The 21,428-nt window shown below is 44.4% G+C and overlaps 1 protein-coding gene across 5 annotated transcripts in view; it reads left to right on the forward strand.

The window, feature by feature from the left end:
* LOC102381138 (cadherin-18) overlaps positions 1–21,428 on the forward strand; it is a 469,255-nt gene that overhangs the window by 376,603 nt on the left and 71,224 nt on the right. For all 5 annotated transcript variants that reach the window (XM_006023586.2, XM_025204105.1, XM_025204107.1 and 2 more), the window contains one exon: positions 10,931–11,118. In XM_006023586.2, coding sequence (XP_006023648.1) covers positions 10,931–11,118 — 188 coding nt within the window. The remainder of the gene's footprint in view (positions 1–10,930; positions 11,119–21,428) is intronic.

The following is a 21,428-nucleotide window of genomic DNA, read 5'->3' on the forward strand; positions in this document are numbered from 1 at the left end:
GTCTTCAAGAGGAGGTTGGATATGCATCTAGCTGGGGTCATCTAGACCCAGCTCTCTTTCCTGCCTATGCAGGAGGTCGGACTTGATGATCTATTGAGGTCCCTTCCGACCCTAACATCTATGAATCTATGTGTATGTAACTATTAATGCAGTTTTTTACGTGAGTTATTGGGATAATCAGCAAATATATTGGTTGCCAATTTACTGAAATTCTAGATAGGCCGAATTATTAGCAGTCAGTTCATACCTCAGAGTTCTGACCTAGGAAACAGAAGGCCTCAGAATTATTACAAAACATATTTTATTTGATCGTGTAAATGAATGAATAATATTAATTTAGCTGAATATCTTTTGTGGTGCCTTTTTCTTGGCAATTTCCAGTAGAGATGATAATGCCTTTATGATTGAAACTCAGCCACAGAAGGGAGGCGTACCTCTAGGCAAAGTGGGAAAAAAAAGTTAATTATTCTCCAATCAATAGGCTGATACTGTTTTAATTATCACAGATAATCCAGGCAGTTTATTGATAGTTTAAGAAAAGTTTGTTTAACACACTTGAACTCTGTTTTATCATAGATTAATTAAAGCAGTTACAGAGGTGTTCTTACTGCCCTGTGAAATTCATTTAAGTGGAAGGCCATTAATTCAGTCATCTAGTGAACTGGCTGGATGAGTATTCAATGAGCACTAATTTTAAAATCTGAAAGCCAGATCTACTTTTTCAGAATCTTGATCCTAATTCCATATGAATTTGGTCCTATAGAGCAACACAGAGCGCTCTCAAAACTGTCTAAGGGTATGGACAGTAGTTACGTATTGATTGACATAATTCTGTTTAGGCTGATCTAAATGCTTAATCATACAGATATTTGGGTAGGTTACATTGGGCAAAAAATGGTGGGTTCAATCTAAGTTAATTCATGTGAGGAGGTAAATAATTTAGATTGGGAATAGGTTAGGTCAATCCATCAAATGCCTGTATGTGTTTGGAGTACAGCCCTGGGGCTGGGAAAACCTAGTCACTCACTGCAGCCCCATAGCTGTGCTCTTCCTACCCCCCTGATCCTGAATGGGCTGTTTTCCTCCATACCCAGACAGACCACCCCCACATCCCACACAATCTCACCAAGTCCCTCCCTAGACCTGCCAAACACTCCCATGGATCCACTAGACCCCACCCTGATCCTGCATGTCCCTCCCCCCCCACTTGAAGTTGTTTACACCACACAGCCCTGGCACTGGTGAACAGCTGTACACACCTTAAAACCTGGGCTGTTTGAAGGAGCTTAGAGTACAGTAAAACCCTGAATGGCGGGGTTTTTTCCATCTGAAGCTCATGCTGGTGAGATTCTATGTGGACATTGTAGGAACAATCATTGGCGACGTGTAGGGGGTGCACATGAGATTGGTGGTGCACCACTGATGCAGCTGGCAGCACCTGAGGGTGGTCGCTGCTCACCACCCTACCTCTCACTGGTGACACCGCAGGCAATGTTTGTGGGCAGTCGTTGGTCGCCGCTGGCCGCTGCTGCTGCTGGCAGGATCTGCAGGTGGTCGCCAACCTCTGGTTGACACTCACCATCACCACCCCTGCCACCAAGACTGCTGTGGCTGCCTGCAGGAGCTCCTCACTTGTCACTGCCACGCCACCACCACCACCTGCGGGTGGTCTCCATGCCCCCCCAACCTCCGGGGGCATGCGTCATTCATGGGAACAATCCTTATAATAAAAATTGTAAATGAATTAGTATTTTATGACTAAGTAAACATGCTTTTTCAGTGTTGACAATTTCACTTTTACACATTTTATGGGGTTTTTTTATCCCACTGGGCAATTTTTCATAATAATCTCCTGAATAATGATAAATTGAGCCCTAATAAATAAAGCTCATACGTATGCTAATGCTTAGCATTTCTGCCCCTGGCTCAGGGAGTGGAATTCACTTGCCTAAGCAGGAGTTCTTTATACACGGTGTGTCTACATGTGCTGTTAGTGTGCATGAGATTATTGCTCCAGAGTTTATTGCTCCTGGGCACCTCTGCATTTGTGCCTGGTCAGAGCAGCTCTGGCTGGCAGAGGGCCTGGGGGTCAGGCTGCCAGCCCAGGGCTGCTTCCCCCAGGTCAACATGCCATTGAGGGTGATGGCTGGGGCACAAGGGTGCTTCAGTGTTGGGTTAATCATGCCCCGGGCACTCAAGGAAGCATCTACACATGTGCTGCTGTAGAGTTCTTTACTCCATAGCAGGCTAGGACTTGTCCTGTAGTACTATCCTGCTGTGGAGTAAAGTAGCTTACTTTGGCCTAATAAGGGCACATGTGTAGATGTGCAGTGTGTACTGTGCAGCTAATTAGTCAATTGTGCAATAAATGTCTCATGTAGATGTACCTACAGTGACTGTAGAGAGTTAGATGCCTAGATGGGATTTATATCCAGTATAGAGGAAGTCACCAGTAGGGGGTGCTAAGAGGAAATTTTTGTCTGAAATTCCACAGCTAATAGTGCTAGTATTTATTTCTTCCTTCTGTAAGCGTATTTGCTCAGGATGAGAGAGACTTGGATTTGGGGTCTTCTGTAGCCAGAGAGATACCGCCAAGAAGGTTTTAAGGGAAAAGTACCTATACAATATAGATGTTTAGAGAAGTGAAGGAGTTGAGGGCACCTACAGTTGAGGACTAGTATAGAGAACCCCTAAAAACAGATGAAGAATTTTAGATGCAACATGTTTTGGCTCCAGATGTAAGCATTTTTTTTTTTAATTGCTTACCAGGTGATAATGCACATTTGAGATATTTGATGCATATTTGGTGCCTATTGATAGGGCTAATATGAAGGTCCAAGTTGTTTAAGTATTGGGAAGAGTATTCTGTTCTATGCAAGGGGAAAAATGACTGTAGCACAGTGAAGAAAGTACTTTCCTGGAAAGAGGAACTTCAGCCCTGGAAGTATGGGAAACCATTTATGCACATTGCATAAAATACAAAAACAGCACTGGAAGTCGGGACAAAATTGAAGAACTGCCCCTCTCATGGAAGTGACCTCAATGCTGGTCTATTGAATAATGCTTGCTCTTTCTGGCCCATGAATCTGGTCATCCTTCCTTCACAATAGCAAAGCTTTACTGAGAGATATATGAGAGACTCTTAAACTGGATTTGTGGCTTTTTATCTTTGTTTTAAGTGCCCAAATCCATCAAGACTGCACACTAAGCAGATAGTTTCTTTTTTAGATCTTGCCCTTACTTTCCATATTCCCCAGTGATTCTTCATAGTTTCATAGTTGGTAGGGTAGGAAGGGACCTGAGCAGATCAAGTCCGACCCCCTGCCATGGGCAGGAAAGAATGCTGGGGTCAAATGACCCTGGATAGGTGTCTGTCTAGTCTCCTTTTGAATACCCCCAGGGTAGGAGCGAGTATCACTTCCCTTGGAAGTTGGTTCCAGATCCTAGCCACCTTGACTGTGAAGTAGTTCCTCCTGATATCTAGCCTGAATCTACTCTCCATCAACTTATGGCCATAATTCCTCATTACTCCCGGTAGTGCTCAGGGGAACAGAGACTCTCCCATTGCCTGCTGGTCCCCCTTGATCAGTTTGTAGATGGCCACCAGCTCCCCTCTCAACCTTCTCTTGTAGAGACTGAACAGATTCAGGTCCCGTAGCCTACCCTCATAGGGCGTGCATTGCTGCCCCCCTGATCATGTGAGTGGCCCTCCTTTGGACCCTCTTGATGCTGTCTGCATCCCTCCTGAAGTGTGGCACCCAGAACTGGATGCAGTACTCCAACTGCAGCCTGACCAATGTCACATAGAGGGGGAGGATCACCTCCTTCGACCTGCTCATGATTCATCTATGGATGCATGACAAGGTGCGGTTAGCCTTCCTGACTGCATCCCCACATTGTCAGCACATATTCATCTTGGAATCAATAATGACTTCAAGATCATTTTCTGCCTCTGTGCTGATGAGAAGGGAGTTCCCCAGCCTGTAGGTATGCTGCTGGTTCTTCTTCCCCAGGTGCAATACCTTTCACTTGTCAGTAGTGAAATCCATCCTGTTCTCATCCGCCCACCCCTGTAACCTGTTCAGATCTGAGTGCAGCCTGTCCCTCTCCTCTAGTGTGCCCACTTCTCCCCACATCTTAGTGTCATCCACAAACTTGAACAAGGTGCTTTTCACCCCCTCATCCAAGTCGCTGATGAAGAGGTTGAAAAGTGCGGGCCCAAGGACTAAGCTCTGGGGAACCCCACTGCCCACATCCCTCCAGGTCAAAAATGACCCGTTTTGTGACCTGGTTGTAGAAGGCCACCAGGTTGGTCTGCCAGGACCTGCCTCTAATGAACCTATGTTGGTTACCCCTAAGCATAATCTCCCCTGCTGGTCCCTCGCAGATATGCACCTGGATAATTTTCTCAAAGAGGTTTCCCAGGACTGAGGTAAGACTAATGGGCCTATAGTTTCCTGGGTCCTCCTTCCTCCCTTTTTTGAAAATGGGACCCACATTGTCCCTTTTCCAATCCCCTGGCACCTCACTAGACCACCATGAGTGCTCGTAAAGCCATGTCAGGGGTCCCGCAATGACCTCTGCTTATTCCTTCAGCACTCGGGTGGAGATTGTCAGGACCTTCTGATTTGAACATGTCTAGTCCCACCAGAAATTCCTCATTGACTAGGTCCTCACTGAACCTGGGCCTGGCTGCGCCTCCCCTGAGACCATCAGGGATTCCGGTGGTGGGGAATGACCTGGTCCCTGTTCAGAAAAATGGGGGCAAAGAAATTGTTAAAGAGATTAGCTTTGTCGTCTGGTGCAGCCACCAGATTTCCTAGCGTGTCCTGCAGGTGCCTCACATTACCCGGTACCTCCTTTTTACCCCCTATGTATTTAAAAAACGACTTCCTGTTATCCTTGATCTGGGTTGCTAGTCCCAGTTCCATCTCTGCCTTAGCCTTCCTAACAGCCCCCCTAAAATCTTGAGCCAAGGAGGTATAATCCTCCGTGGTGATGGCCCCTCCTTCCATTGGGTGTATACCTCCTTTTTAGCTTTGAGATGTTTTTGGATGCTTTTGGTGAGCTTTTGGATTGCGGTTTTGAGCACTCTTGCCCCCTTTGATCTGTGTTGGGATTGTCACCCTTTGAGCTTGGAGGATTGTCTCCTTAAGGAACGACCACTCTTCTTGGACTCCCAACTCCCCTCCCTTCTGGGACCTTAGAGCCTCCCCAACTAGTCTCCTTACCTCATTGAAATCCGCCCTCCTGAAGTCCAGGTCTGCTGTCTTGCTGCAGGCCTTTGACGCCCTGAGCTGGATGGTGAATTCCAATAGGCAATGATTGCTATCACTCAGGTGGTTGAGCACCTGCAGTCCCCTCACCAGGTCATCGCCTGTGGCCAGGACCAGATCCACCAAGGCATTTCCCCTGGTGGGACTGTGCACCTCCTGGGTTAGACGGAGGTCCTGTAACTTGGCTAGGAACCTACGTGAGCGGTCAGACCTGGCTGACTGCTCTTCCCAGCAGATGTCTGGATAGTTTAGGTCACCCATGATCACCACATCCTTTGACTTAACTGCCTCCGCAAGCTGACCTGAGAATTCCCGGTCTAGCTCTTCTCCCTGGTTGGGTGGCCTGTAGTAGACCCCCACTGTTAAGTCCCTTTTCCCCCAACCCCCTTGTATTCTGACCCAGAGCACTTCAGTCTGCCCCTCCTCTGACCCAGTGCTGCTCGTTGAGGATGTGAATTGTTCTTTGACAGAGCGCCACACCCCCACCTTTCCTCCCTGTTCTATCCCTCCTGTACATCGTATAGCTCTTGATGTTCACTGCCCAGTTGTGTATTGGATCCCACCAAGTTTCAATGGGGCTATGAGCCCCACTTTTTCTGGGTTTGTGTTAGCTATCAGGAGGGCAAGTTCCTCCTGCTTGTTCCCCATACTACGAGCATTGGTGTAGAAGCATTTAAGGCCTCCTGAAGATGCATGCACTGCCCCCCTATTCCTAGGACTATCTGTGCCTGTCTCTTACCTGGGTATTTTTTTGTGCTTATTCCCTGTCTTGGCTGGGCTGTTCTTATGGGTGACTCTTTGTTCAGTGTTCCATCTCCCTCTGTCCTCATCCTCCCCTTCCCCCAATGAGCCTCATTTAAAGGCTCACCAGAGGAGATCAACCAACCTGAAAGAGAACACATGCTTTCCTTTGGGGGATAGGTGAAGTCCGTCCCACCCAAACATGTCTCTTGTCCTGAAGTATGGGTCGTGGTCCAAAAAGCCGAAGCCCACCTCAAGACACCATTTCTGAAGCTGCAAGTTGACCTCTCTGATGCAGGTCTCATGGCATCGTCCACATCTGCTCACTGGAAGGACAGATGAGAAGACCACCTGTGCCCCTGTCTCCTTTAGCTTGCCCCCCCAGAACTTGGTAGTCCTTCATCAGGTGATCTGGGCTGCTCCTGGCCACATTGTTAGTGCCCAGATGGATTAGGACCATGAGGTAGTAATCAGTGGCCTGGATAATGGCCAGGATCATCTCCATCACATCCTTAATCCTTGCTCCAGGCAGACAGGAGACCTCACGTGTCAAGGGATTCTGGCAACAGATGGGATCTTCTGTACCTCTCAGGATGGAGTTGCCTATGACAAGCACTCGGCGTCACTTCTTCCGGGTCAACTTGCCTCCTTATCCACATGGTTCATCACACAAAACTATCCTTCCCACATTCCTATCCTTTTATTATTTTCACAAGCCTGTATAACAGTAGCACCTATTTGTATTAGAAATCCTTCATTTTGGGTGCACGTACCCATGTGCTTTAATGCATAGTGGCCTATTTTACTGTATGTTAAAGTGACGTATAAAAACCAAAATCAGGACTCGTAGTAGAGATGATATCTTTTATTAGACCAACAAGATTTTTGCAAAAAAAAATCTTTAATTGCAAGCTTTCAGGCACAAACACCCTTCATCAGGCATTGGAGAAAAGATTGTAAATGTTCTCCTGGGTAGAAATGAAAGTTCATGGTTCTTAGGATTTCACAGAGGACTCAATAGATGGAAAACTCCTCTGGACAGTCAGTTCCTAGCTAGTATGGAGCCTTTCACTTCCTGTGAGGATCTGTGATGATGCATATTACCTTGAAACACAGGCAGGAGCTGCAGAAGCCCGAACTGGGGATAGTGATTCAATTAATTGATTTGGATCACTGTCCCAATTCAATTTGGCCGAATCTGAATCTGAAGATTCGATGCTGATTCAAAGGATCAGTGATTTGGCCATAGACACAGCTTTAAATGTTTTTTCTACATACCTCGAGGTACCAGATGTGGATTGTGAACGCTGTGGTGGTGGGGTGAATGAAGTGTCCCATAGGAGCACGGGGGGGGGGGGGGGGGGGGCCAGAAGTGGACCAGAAATAGTTCTGGTCCACTTGTGGGTCTGCCACCGAGCGCAAGGGGGACCCCCCCACACACCCTCCCAGCTCTACGGTCAACCACAGGGGGACTCAAGGTTCCCTCCCAGACCCAGGAGGCACCAGTCACTGAGCCAGGGGGATGGTCCCCACGTGATCCCTGGTGGACCTGGAAGTGGACTGGAAGTGCTTCTGGTCCACTTCCAGGTACCCTGCTGAGCACACTGGGGACCCCCACGTTCTCCCGTGGGATGCTTGATCTGCCCCAGCATCTCAGTATTCATGAGCCCCTGCTACCTTGAGGTATATAGAAAAAACATTTAAAGCTGTGTCTATGTCCAAATCATCAAAGCTCTCTGAATCAATTCAGAGGGTTTCGATTCAATTCAGAGAGGTTAAAAGGTCTCCTGATTCAATTTGGATTCAGAGATTCAGCTGCCAAATCAGGCTGAATCTCCGCTGAATTGAATCAGCAACTGAAGCTTCACACAACCTACAACCTTAGGTTACTCTCGTAATACTATGATGCCTTCTTATCAGGGCAAATGAAGTCAGTCTCATTCTTCAGTTTGCACCCTCCATTTTACATTTTTTTTATTTCTCTGTTTCTTTTCTATAAAGTAGTTACCATAATCCTTAAACTCCCTCTACTGTAAATTCTACCATCTCATTATACTCTTACCTTCTAGGCACTATTTCAAGGTGCCTGGTCTTTCTCTATCACTTTAAATCTTTTCTTAGTGTATATGCCTCCCATGTCATTAAAGTGGATTCTTCAGCTTTGCAGATAAGACTCCAAGACACCAGTTCATAAATATCTTCTTTTTTTTAACTGGGAGACATCTGTTCATTCAAAAAACAGACTGAGCCTTTGTCACTGCATTTACCATTATTATTGTTATTATTGTTACTATTGCAATTATTATCATGTACTTTAATTTATATCATCCACATTTCCATATACATACGTGTGTGTGTGTGTGTGTGTGTGTGTGTGTGTGTGTGTGTGTGTGAGAGAGAGAGAGAGAGCGAGAGAGAGAGAGAGAGAGAGAGAGAGAGGCTATGAATTCAGCTTCTGTTTATGTTTATACTGCACCTTTTTCAGACTAATATGTAAAAAGTTTGGTGAGTCCATAGGGACATTTATATGATAGTAAAACAAGGGCAAGGATAGAAATAATCAGCTTGACAATTCTGCAAAATGAAAACACAAAGCAGGTACTCCTGTAGAAGCATAATCATTGTCATGCCTCATCAGATTGTTGGTACACCTAGGTTTATGTTTACACAGAAAAATGACGGTGTGATTTTTGTGCGTGCTAGCAGATACATGTTAGGTTGATGTACCTAGTGTAACAAATGACTGTGAAGATGTCTAAACTTCTGGGGATCTTGCATGCTCACACTGGTTTGTTGAACATGCCAGACCCTGCTATATTGACACTGTTTCTGTTGTCCTGGATAGCTAGATTACAGCTGGTCTGGCTATGATAATACTTGTTACAGTAAAAGCTTTGTTATCTGGCACCCACGGGAATGAAGGGTGCTGGATAACAAAATATGCCGGATAACTGAGCGGCCCGAACAGGCATCTTTGCCTGCTCTGGCCACCACCTGTCCCGATGATGCCGCCCCTCCCACCACATTGAGGCCCCTCCTGTGGGCCCCGTGGGCAATGCGGGACAGGGAGGGGGGAGCCCCATGCAGCCTGCTATGCCCCTGGACCGTGGGGGCTTGGCAGCACAGGCTGCTTTTCCCTGGGCCATGGGGGCTCCGCAAAACCGGAAGTGCCACAGTGGGTACTTTCAGTTTCACTTTTCCCTTACAAGCCCTTACTAATTGGGATGCTGGTTAACAGAGCATGCCAGCTTGTAAGGTGCCGGTTAACACAACTTCTGCTGTATAATCATATCTTGTGCTGTGTTAGATCCATTGTAGATATGTACTGGTGGGTATGGCAGCTGGTAGCTCCACAAGCATTTCAAGAAAATTTGAGAAGCAGTTGTAGGTAGCTGTGAAATAGCTTTCTCATTGAGATTCCTTCCACTATGAGTTGGAGGTTGCTTCATACAGTGAAGTATAAGGGCTTATTGTATCTCTTAAGTAATTTCATACAGTCCTTACCGTATGTTCCTACCATCTACACAAAAATGCAGTCAGTTTTGAAACATGGTTTCCATGACATCCTGTGATACTGGCAGGAAGCAATACTGTCTTTTTTCACTTGTCCTCAGTCCTGTTTGAAATGTGTGTGAAGGCAGTGAAATTTCCTTTGTGATTCAGCCCTTCTGCTTAGGCTGGCAGCAAGCATATTGAGTAGAACCTAACTGTCCCAATGTGTTTGATGAGGTGAACATTTTTTTTTTTTACTGGGAACGTAGCAAGGACCACCACACCATCTCATATACTAGCAATATGTCTTCAGATGGTAATGACTGTGCCACTGTCAACTCAGAAAAGATTTGACCTGGTGTCCTAGAGATGAAAGCCCTATGGCCTATTACTAAGTTGATCTTCAAAAATGCTTTTAAAATATTCTGTGAAATAGAAATAGAGCCTTTGATGCCTCATAAGACATCTGTGTGCATTTCTGATGCTAGGCTGCCTTGGGCTGAACTGCCCTCATTCATGGCCCTTTTCTTCTCCAGTGAAGCTTAGATACTTTGTCCAAGTTACAGCAGTCTCTCATGACTCCGAATTGACTGCACTGTTGCCTGGAATTTCCACAATACTATATGCTGCAGCCCCACCCAACCATATCATGCTTTTAATGCATTCCCTGTACCAGGATTGATGGAGAGGTATGATTCTGCTGATGGCAAATTTAGAGTTTTCTTTCACAGAGCCTACCTTGAGGGAATCTTCCATTTTCTGTGCAACATGTACAATACCCAGTAACAGTGGCAAAATATCAAGAGCTTATTAAGATTCTCTGTGGGAAGAAAAATTTGCAGGTTCAGCAGTAACAAATGATTTAAATGGAAAGCGTAATCTTTGCCATGGCATATAGAGATCTGTAGACTCTGTAATAAAATAATAAAATTATTAATAATAATATGGTTGTTATTGATGGTAAATTATTGAAGGTAAAAATTATGGTTTATAATTTTTGTCACTGACTAAATATAATAAATTATTGCACCAAAATTTGAAATAATCTTCCAGTGAAACATCAAGATTTCATGTTCAACAAACAACAACAAAAGATTCTTCAGTTTTTGAATGTTTCGTAAAGTAATTGGTGTTTTGAACAAATAACTCCCTGAGATCCAAATTTTAGTCTAAATGTATTCAGGAATCTAAGTAAGAAATTTATTTCTCCTAGCAGCTTGAATTCAGATGATGTATAGATCTATTCGCATGTAAATATAACAAATAGGTTTGAGTTCTGCAATTAGAAACTGTCAGTTTCTCTAGCAAACTGTGTTCTTTGTTTAGTAGATATGATGGGTTTCTGCTGAGTACTTTGAAATTCTACTCTTTAGATTGAGTACAAATATCCACCAATCTTTTTTTTTCTTTTTTTCCCCCAGAACATTACCAGCTGTATGTTCCTGAATCAGCTCAAGTTGGATCAGCAGTAGGCAAAATCAAAGCAAATGATGCAGACACTGGATCGAATGCAGACATGAAGTACACCATCATAAACAGTGATGGCTCTGGCGTGTTCTCCATATCCACTGACAGAGAGACACGAGAAGGAATTCTTTCCCTGAAGAAGGTAAGCAAAAGTCTTTGAAAGTGTCCCAGTGGATATAATTAACATGGTTTTTTTTAATGAAAGCTGTAGAACAAGCAGATGCCACAATGGAAATGTGTGTTGTAATCTGTAAACCTAATGGAGCAAAAACTGCAGGATCATGACCTTCCCCACTAGAACCTTTAAATGTTTGTAAGTATTGCAACAGGAAAAGGAGTCAGAGAACAAACTATCCAAAAACAATAATTACTTAAATCTTCTGTGTTTCTAAAATGTTTATCATTCAATGTTAATTAATATCCAAGTACATCAAATTTAGATAAAACCAGGTATAATTCTTTTTTCTTATTTATATTATACGTCATATAAAACACTAAATACAGCAGGAAGCAGCACAGTTGTTCCAGTATTACCCAGAAAATTTAACAGTCACAATGCAAAATTGATTTTAGGGTGATTCATAACCATGTTTTATGTAAATGATCTTATGTCACAGAGTTCATCTCAAGCCCATATTCAGTAGATCCCCTGAAATGAATTCTAAGGAAATATCTCACAAGATGTCCAGAACCCCTTACTTATAATATATCACAGGATTAGTATTTTTTTTTATTATTATTAAAAAATGAAAATAACTCTGCGGCTAGTCTAATGTATTAATTTTTCAAAACCTAACCAACAATATGAAAATATTGCTAGATTTAAGTCTTCACATGGATTAACACACATCAACTAGTAGTTCTCATGTGGGTTTGTTTAGTATTAAATCTTGTGGGTATAGATTATACTGCACAAACTAAAAATGAAGAGTGAATTCAAAATCAGTATTTTTTAGTGTGTATGCACAACCTGAATAAAGGCAGAAGGAATGAAATAAGAATATTTAAAACATATGAAGGCAGTAGGTGAGAAGATTTAAATAAAACTTCTTGAAAGAAAGTATTGGGGTGGAAAGAAGATGTAAGTTAAAATGAAATTTTATAACTAAGAAAGTGTAATTATGTACGGGCTTTTAAAAATGTCACATTGCACACTGTATGGCCTGCTGGCCCTGCCGGGGTTGTATGCTCGAGCTGCTGCTTGTGGCTCCCAAAGCCTGGGCTCCATGCACCAAACTGCACACCTTGATGGGCCTGAGCAGTCTCACACCGCTCCCAGGGCCGGGTGTCTGTGCACCATCCCTATGCACCGTCAACAGCCGGAGCGATCTCGCACCACTCCCAAGGCTGCTCCTCCAGTGGCAGCTTCAGGAGCCTTGGGCCTATTGCCTGCTGAAGGAGAGCTCCCCAGCTTTTCTTGGCTCCACTCTTCTTGAGTCCCTCGCTGCATCTGCCCCTCGTGCTGGCATGCAGATCCTTTTATACACTCCAGGGCTCCGCCCCTGAAGTCTTCCAGACCTGACAGTTTACAGTCTTCAATCAGGCCTGGGGGAGTTCTTTTCCCCCACCTCTCAGGAAAGGGGCGTGACTTTATTTCTCCTGCTGCCTCCTGATTGGTGGCAGGATCTCAAGCCTGGGACTCAACCCAAGCTCTGAAAGGTGAGCCTGCTACACTTGATTATTTTCAGACTATGCTTTCCATTTGTCAGATGAAATTCACTGAGGACAAGTGCAAGTGCAAAGTCCTGCACTCAGGATGAAACAATAAAATGCACAAGAACTTGGGAAATAAGTGGCAAGGCCTGACTACTGTGAAAAAAGGCCTGGACATTATAGTGAACCACAAGCTGAGAGCAACAAAAATTATTACAGGTCTAGGAAATGTGATTTAGAAGGAAAGGTTTTAACCCCCATAATTATTTAGTGTGGAGAAGAGAAGACTGAAGTGGGATGTGTTTACAGTCTTCAGGTGCATAAAGGTTCTTATAAAGAGGAGGGTGATTGACTCTTCTCTGTGTTCACTGGGGCCAGGACAAGAAACAGAGGTCTGAAAGTACATTAACAGAAATTTAGATTAGATATTAGAAAGAGCTTCCAAATATAAAGGTAGTTAAGCACTGAAACAGAGCACTTTGATAGACTGTTGAGTCTCTATCCTTAGAAGATTTTTAGGGCAGGTTAAACAAACACTTGAGAGAGGGACAAGCAAGGATTGGAATAGATGACATCCTGTGGACCTTCCAGGGCTATGTTTTTATGATTCTATGACAAAACCAGATAACAGCACATGCACTATGACTGTTCCTAATAAAAATAATGTATGTGCATTTTACAGACATGAAAGCAAACTGGAGAATTTGTATTGAGATAAAAGCAGTCCTCACTTCAAACAAGTAAATAGCATGAGTGAATACATTCTGTTTGGCAAAGTAATATTTGGGAATGGGTTATTTTTGCACATTACTCATGACATGACAAGAGTACATACAACCTGTTCTTACATCAACCTACAAAATAATAAGTGGTATGAGTCACTTGTGTATTTAGACAAGAAAGGATATGTTTTGCTGAGATAATGTGCTTTGAGTAAGCTGAAATTCAATGCTGCAGCAAATCTTGACTTGGCACCACATGTCCTTATATCCTTTAGGACAGGGGTGGGCAAAATATGGCCCACGGGCCAGATCTGGTCCACCATGCACTTCCCTCCGGCCCACGCAACCCCTTTGAAACCCAGGTAATGGTGGCTGCCTCTCTAAAAGCCTCCAGCAGCACCAGCTGCCGGCTGCAGCACCTCAGGCTGTTTACTTGGGTTCTGATTGCAAGGCAACCGACCCTGACCTCAGCCTGACCCAGCTAGCCTCGCTCTGGCCCTGGCTTAGGCCAGGTTTGCAGCTTGAGAGGGGCAGGGGGGGCTGGACCAGAACCTGTGGCACTGGTGAGGGGAAAAACTGTCTGGGCCAGCTTCTGCTTTGCTGCACGGGACTGGAAAGGGCCCTGCCTTGCAGGTAAGCCCAGAAAAGTGGCTGCTGAGCAGGCTTTCCCTGTCCTGTGCCATGCTTCTCCGGCTGTGGGGGGTCGGGCTGGGCCCGCATTGGGGAGGGGAAGCAGCAGCTGGGCTGCAGCTCCAGCCCAGTCAGCACCAGGAAAGAGAGGTGGCAGCAGAGCCACGTGCCACTTGGGACAGGACAAGCCCAGCCAGAGCAGCAGGGGCTCAGCTGCACTTTCTCCCTACCTGCATTGGTCAGTCCCGAGTGACACATGGCTCCACCGCTGCTTCTGCTGGCGGGTGCTGACCCGGCCGGGTCCGTCCAATCCAGAACAGCATGCAGCTGAAGCCAGCTTCCCATGTGCTGCTGGCGATGGGACAAGCCCAGCCTGGTTGGCACCAGCCAGCAGAAGCAGTGGTAGAGCCGTGTGCCGCTTGGGACTGACCAGTGCAGGTAGGGGGAAAATGAAGCTGAGCCCCTGCCACTCCGGCCGGGCTCGTCCCGTCCTGTCCCAAGCAGCACGTGGCTCTGCTGCCACTTCTGCTGCCCACATGCTGCTCCGGATGGGACGGACCCAGCCAGGTCAGCACCGGCCAGGAAAAGCAGCATGCAGCTGAAGTTGGCTTTCCACTTTCTGCTGGGGACAGGAGGAGCCCGGTCAGGTTTGCACCGGCCAGCAGAAGCAGTGGTGGAGCCATGTGCCACTTGGGATGGGGCGAGCCTGGCCAGAGCAGCAGGGGCTCAAGCTGCATTTCCCCCCTACCTGTGCCTGTCAGTCCTGAGCAGCACACAGCTCCACTTCCACTTCTGCTGGCCGGTGCCAACCTGGTTGGGCTCTTCCTGTCCCCAGCAGCATGCTTGAGCTGCATGCCGCTTTTCCTGGCCGGTGCCAACCCAGCTGGGCCCATCCCATTCAGAGCAGCATGTGGCTGAAGCTGACTTCCCACGTGCTGCTAGTGATGCCCGGCTGGGTCAGCACTGGCCAGCAGAAGCTGTGGTGGAGCCTCCTGCCTTTTTGGGACCAGCTGACGCAGGTAGGGGGAAAGTGCAGCAGCACGTGGGGAAGCCACCACTTGACAGGGGACGGGATGGGCTGGCCGGGCCACACTGGGGAGGGAAAGCTGTGGCTGAGCCCCCTGCAGCTAAGTATGGGAGGGGTTCCACAGCACTGGAGGGTGCCGTGCTGGTGAGGGGACCTGGGCCTGGGCTGGCTTCTGCTGCACCACAGGGAGAGGGGGAGGGGGAGATGGGCTGGGATGGGTCAGGACCAGGTCATGCTGGCACCAGTGATGGGTGGTGGGGTTAGGAAGCTTTTAATGTCTGGGACCTGGTGGGGTGGGCTGGGTCCTTGCCTGTGGGAGGGGTCAGGTTCCAAGGCCACCTCTCCAAAAGAAGTACTTCCAGGGAGGGGCTTCCAGTGCCAAAGGTCAGGAGTTAGGGGGCAGAACTTCTGGTCCCAAGAGAGTGAGCAGGTGGTGGGGCTACCCATGTGGCCCTCAACAGCTCGCCAAAACTCATCAAGCGGCCCTCCACCCAAAATAATTGCCCACCCCTGCTTTAGAAAAACATAACATCCCTATTGGTTGTATGAGCCCACACACTCACACATACATATACAAGATTTCTACAATATTTTTATATGTGATCTGTTGTATTAATGGAAGAGCTGGACGCTTTTTTAAATCTACATTTTAATCAATCATTTGAATAAGAACCCAAATAAATTATTTGTCTTCTGTGTTACTAACTCAAGAGCTGGGAAATTATTCAAGATAATCTTTGATAATTTTGTCCCATTTTTAATTGCTGTAACAACTCATATGGAATAGCTAAACTCTAAGTTCAGAATCAGTTTCTTTCAGTAAGTCAACTAGAAATTGTTTCTGTAATACCAGGGCATGAAACTCCTACTTCTTTCACACTTCCCTGAAAAAATATACTATAAAATATCATGAAGTACATCTGAATATCAAAAGTAAATATATTGACTTCGGGGGTGGGGGGCGGGGTCTGTTCAAAATGTACAATCTAACTGAAATTAGTGTGAAGTTTGGATGCAAGAATAAAACTTTTCAGGACTTCATGCTTGCTTAGAGGCTTGTGTTGTCAACCTGAGTGAAAAGATTGCATAAACCTCTCTGAATATTGTTCCTGTCTGATCATAGGAAAGTAGGGCTGGAAGAGATGTCACATGGTCCAGCTTTCTGGTCAAGGTCCCTGCATAAGCTATCTCAGGCAAGTGTCTGTCCAATCTGCTCTTGAAAATTTCCAGGGTTAGAGATTCCACAACTTTTCTAGGTAGCCTGTTCCAGTGCTTTTTGACCACCCTCAGGGTTAAAGTTCCTCCTAATCTCTAGCCTACATTTCCTCTGCTGCAGCATGAGGCCATTGCTCCTAGTCCAATTTCCAACAGCCACAGAAAAGGTCCATCTCCCTCCACTTTATAATTTCCATTCAGGTATTTGAAGACTATTATCAAATCCACCCTCAGTATTCCTGTCTCTAGAAAAATAATGCTAGCTCTTTCCAACTTTCCTCATAAATCCTCTTCCTGTGCCTCTCATCATTTTTATGAATTCTGAACTCTCTCCAATCTGTCCACATTCTTCATGAAGTGTGGAGTCCAAATTGGGCACGGTACTCCAGGTGAAGCCTCACGAATGCTAAATAGAGCATAAGAATTATTTTCTTTGATTTACAAGTGACATTTCTGTTAATACAACCCAGGATACTGTTGACTTTTTTGCAATAGCAACACACCACTGGCTTATATTCATCTTTGCCTCCCCTGTAATCCCCAGGTCCTTCACTTCAGTATTGCAGGCAAGCCAGTCATTCCCCAGTCTACATTTGTGCATGCAAGTGTTCTGTCCTAACTGCAGGACTTTGCACTTGTCCTTGTTGAATTTCATCTGATTAATTACAGACCATTTTTTCCAGTCTGCCCAGGTCATTCTGGATCGTAGCTCTGTACTCTTATTATATCTGAAACTACCCTACTTAGGGTCATGTACAAATTTGCTAAGCATGCACTCAATCCTATTGTCTAAATCATTTAGGAAGATGTTGAACAATACCAGCTCCAGGATGGACCCCGGGGAAATTGTATTTGGTAACTTTTTCCAGCTAGTCATTGATGACTGCTCATTGAGCATGATGATTCAACCAGTTGTGTACCCACCTTACATTGTTTTCATCTACTCTGTATATCCTTAGCTTGTTTCAGGCCACAGCCTCAAACCTGGGGTCTTGGCCTGGTCTGTGTGACCACTCATCTCAGTCTGCTGCCCTACAGCTGGTCACCCAGGTAAGTCAAGGCTATTCTGAAGCCCCCAACAGGGCCGATGTCTCTGCCCCACTCACTGGCACTGGAGTGGATGGCCAGGGTCAGCTGACCATCTATTTCCACCATATAAACCCGACTTGAAACAGGAAGTGTCTGGGCAACAGAAAGCAACCTCATCTCAGATTGCTTCCTTGTTCCGTCTGGCTTGTGCTGTGACTGTTCTCTGCTTGATCCCATGACTTCTCATCCTGATTTACTTTCTAGCTCTGTTCTCTGCTTAGTCTCCTGGCTTCTTGACCTAACTTTTTCTCTGATTCTGCTCTCTGCTTGATTTCCTGGTTTTCCCGCTTAGCTTGTTCTTAGACCCCAGTCTCAGACTGACTTCTTGGCTTTCTGACCTGGATTGTACCTGAATTCTGATCATTCCTCCTGTCTCTGGTCAACACCTCAATGTTCAAGTGCCGCCAGTCCTGGCAACTCAAAACCCAGCATCACAGCTTGTGACAATGTTGTGGGAGATAGTCAAAGATGGTGCCTTGCAATCCACAAAGTCTATCACTTCATCATAGAAGGAAATTAGGTAAGGCAGGAATGACTTCCTCTTGGTTGTTCTGATTGTCACAACCCAATTAACTTGTGCCCATGCCACTGAGCAAGAGATACCATTCAAATCATCTTCATTTGAATATTAAGGGTTAAAAGACTTCCCTGCCAAGAAATTCCTTGAAACAAAACACTGGTGGTGTACTACAGATAATTGGACAGCTGAAATAAAATGCTAGGGGAAACTATATATAATTGGTCCAAAAATAAGCGTAAGCTCCTCACACGTAGCACACACGTAACAGGTAGAGAAACCTAACCCACTACCTTGTAACTTGAGGAGACAAAGAGCTGCCACCTGCCAAAAATTAAAGATTCCATATAACGGTTCACCATTGGATATTCCTGTAAAACACCTCTGCCTATAAATAGTTTAACGCTTTCCGCCCAAGGTGGAGAGCTCTGGGGATCTCACAGGAAACACCTGTGCTTGTCACCAGAGAATTGGGAAATTGATCAATTCTCAATCAATCGCCCTGTCAGCGTAAAATATTGACGTAGAAAGTCTTGCAAGCGCGACCGTCCGTTCCCGGCGCCACGTCCATCATTATCTTGTCGTAACCTAACTGCGTGCATGTATTCGACTCTGTAACCGAAGTTATATGCATATATTCAACTCTGTAACCGAAGCTGTAACGGAACAAAGGCTCGCCTGCGTCATCCATCACTATCTAGGCAACGTAAGTAAACAAACTCCTGTAACCTACACGTGTCTGTGCCTGGTTAATTCCACTCCATCCATCACTACCCGCCTGCCGAGTTCTAAATCTAAACACTCCGATGTGTGAGTCAGGCGGCTGCCGGCAGCTGCTCTGATTCACGACACTGATCACCTTCTTCTCCTCTAGATGCTTCACAATATATTCCTTAAGGATCTACTTCATGATCTTTCCCGGTGTCAAGGTCAACTGTTCTGTAATTTTTCAGAACCTCTTTCTTCTCTTTCTTAAAGATGAGCTCTGTATTTGCCCTTTTAACCAATTATCTGAGACCTTATCTGACCTTCGCATAATTACCAAAAAGGATAGCCAATGTCTCTGAAATTACTTCAGCCAATTCCTTCAGTATCCTAAAGTGCATTCTATCCAGCCCTGCCCATTTGAAAGCATCCATTTTACCTAAGTAATCTCTGTACTTTTTGCCATTACTATGGGATGCTTGACTCCTTCCCTATATTTGTTGCTGATTGCTCTGATCCTCTGGTAGCTGCCCTCATTTGTGCAGATGGAAATAAAAAAGGCATTAAATACTTCAGCTTTTTCTGCGTCATCTATAACTAGATTGCTTTCCTCATTCGGTAGGGGGGGCTATAGTTTCTATTACTATAGACATCCTTGTAGAGTCCCTCTTTCTTTTTTGGATTAAGACCATGGTAATTGACAAAATAATTACAGTCTCAGCCTCTTAAGTAAAAATATATGAGATTTTCCAGGACCTTCTATATCTTTTGTTAGAAACATAGTGAGTAAAAATTCCAGAAATTAGAAAGGCATTGCACTTAACACCTATTTCTTTAATTTAGCCTTAGTTTTAGTGGGTTTTTTTCTTAGGATAACTCCAGTTAATACATGTCTCATTAAGTTTATCCAGATCCTTGCAATCAGTTCCCACAATCAGTCAAGTGCAATCCTAGTCTAAGAAAGGTATAGCCTTTGGCTCTAGCTGAAAAGTATGCACATTCTTCAGAAACAGGCAATTCCCACTTGAAACTTTTATTTGTACTCTGCAAATTTCAAAAATTACCATTCATTAAGGTTGTAAATTAGGTTGACTAGAGTCTTACTCTTTGACTGAAGTACCAAAGTAAATAATAATATTTTATCATTGATTGTGAATGTCCAGGTAACTAATGGTTGGAAGCTTCAGAGAATGTAGAAATGAGGGCATTGGTAAGTTTTTTGAGAAAATCAGTAGCTTCTGTCTTGAGTCAGTACAAAGTATGTCAGCCATTTGCTGTCCATCAGAATAAATTTAGCAGTGATCAGTGACCCTTCTAACCAAATCCTTGACTCTAAATCCATTGAAATCAATGATAAGCTTTCAGCAGATGGGAGCAAGAATGGGTCTAAACTAATGATGGTTCCATAGGTATTTGCCAGGCTTTAAGTCAATAGAACTACAATATTTACATTCTTTGCTGAATTGAGACCAGAATGGAGCAACTGTGACTCCCCTACATTGCAAAATTCTTTGATATTATGAAAGATTGAGGACAAAAATATATGAGCATCTTGCCTATTTATCTTATGTAAATTATACAAATGATTAAAATTGATAACCAAAAAGCTGTCTAAAGAAAGTTCTGTCTTATTCAACTATTATGAGTAAAACCTTTCATCTGATGAGAGAACTAAACACAGTAGACCACATTCTGCAATTTCTTTCTTTCTTATTTCAATGATATTACTCCAATAATCAGAAATGTTACTGAAGTTGTAGCATACATGCTACATGCCACATGCACAAGTGGCTAAAATTCAATTTGTACATGCAGCTTTCAATTTTATATGTCCTAATGTTAAGTATGTAACTGCAAAGTTATTACTATCTTACTATAGTTTAATTTCCATGTAATACTCAAGGAGATGCTCAGATTGAGAAAAAGAAGCAGACTTTAAATTAGAAAATGTACAGAAGGTCAGAAACTGGTCTTCTACAGAAGAAATTGTCCACTCAGAATGAGAGATAAGAGTGGTCTGTCTGATTGTCTTGCCTTTAGTAAAGAGGGCCAATTTCTTATTTACATCCTGGTAATTTCCTATGAGTTCTATTACTCCCAGGCATTAGGCGCAGAAGCATATGATCATACACTTATACCTATTCTGAGAAGTATTCAAGTACATGCTTAAATTTAAGCACCTGCTAAAATCTCCCTATTTAACAATATGGATGAATGCTTTCCTAGACAGACACACTTTATGAATCAGGTACTTAGGAAATGGGTTGAAATGGGTTCTCACTTAAACACACAAATTAATTAGTGGTGAAGGAATTTGATTTGCATATTCACAGTCTTTCTCTAACTGCTTTTAATATTGGACAATAGCGAGGGAAAAGCTGAAAAAATATGTAAATAAAAAAATTTCACATTATCCCAGAACGAGAATCAACTGTTCACAAATGGCAACTGTCACAAACCCATCCACAGGGCACCCCCAGAATTTCTCTCCACTGTGCTGCCACTTGCCCCACAGACCAAGATTGCCTTAAGATCTCCTTATCCCAGCATGCCTCAACTCCACTGCCCTTATACTGGACTCTGCAGCTGCTATAAGGGAATCTCTCCCAGCCCTGGATGGCCATCCTGTTGGGTTGTGAAAGAAATTGTAGGTTCCCCTTTCCATAGAAAGGGTTAGACTGGAATCTCTCACTCAGCAATCACTTTTGCCACAGTAAGGAGACAAAACAGCAAATGGAGTGATTATATAAGAGAAAACAATTACACAAGCAAAACTGACCATGGGTTTGGAGAGAGAAATAAAAAGACAAGAAAAATTTCTTACCTTCTCATGTGGCTATACCCTACCTCTCCTAAGACTGCTGTCAATATTTTTAGAGATCAGCCTTCCTGCT

Source organism: Alligator sinensis, unplaced genomic scaffold (genome assembly GCF_000455745.1).
Source record: "Alligator sinensis unplaced genomic scaffold, ASM45574v1 scaffold485_2, whole genome shotgun sequence".
NCBI lineage: Eukaryota > Metazoa > Chordata > Crocodylia > Alligatoridae > Alligator > Alligator sinensis.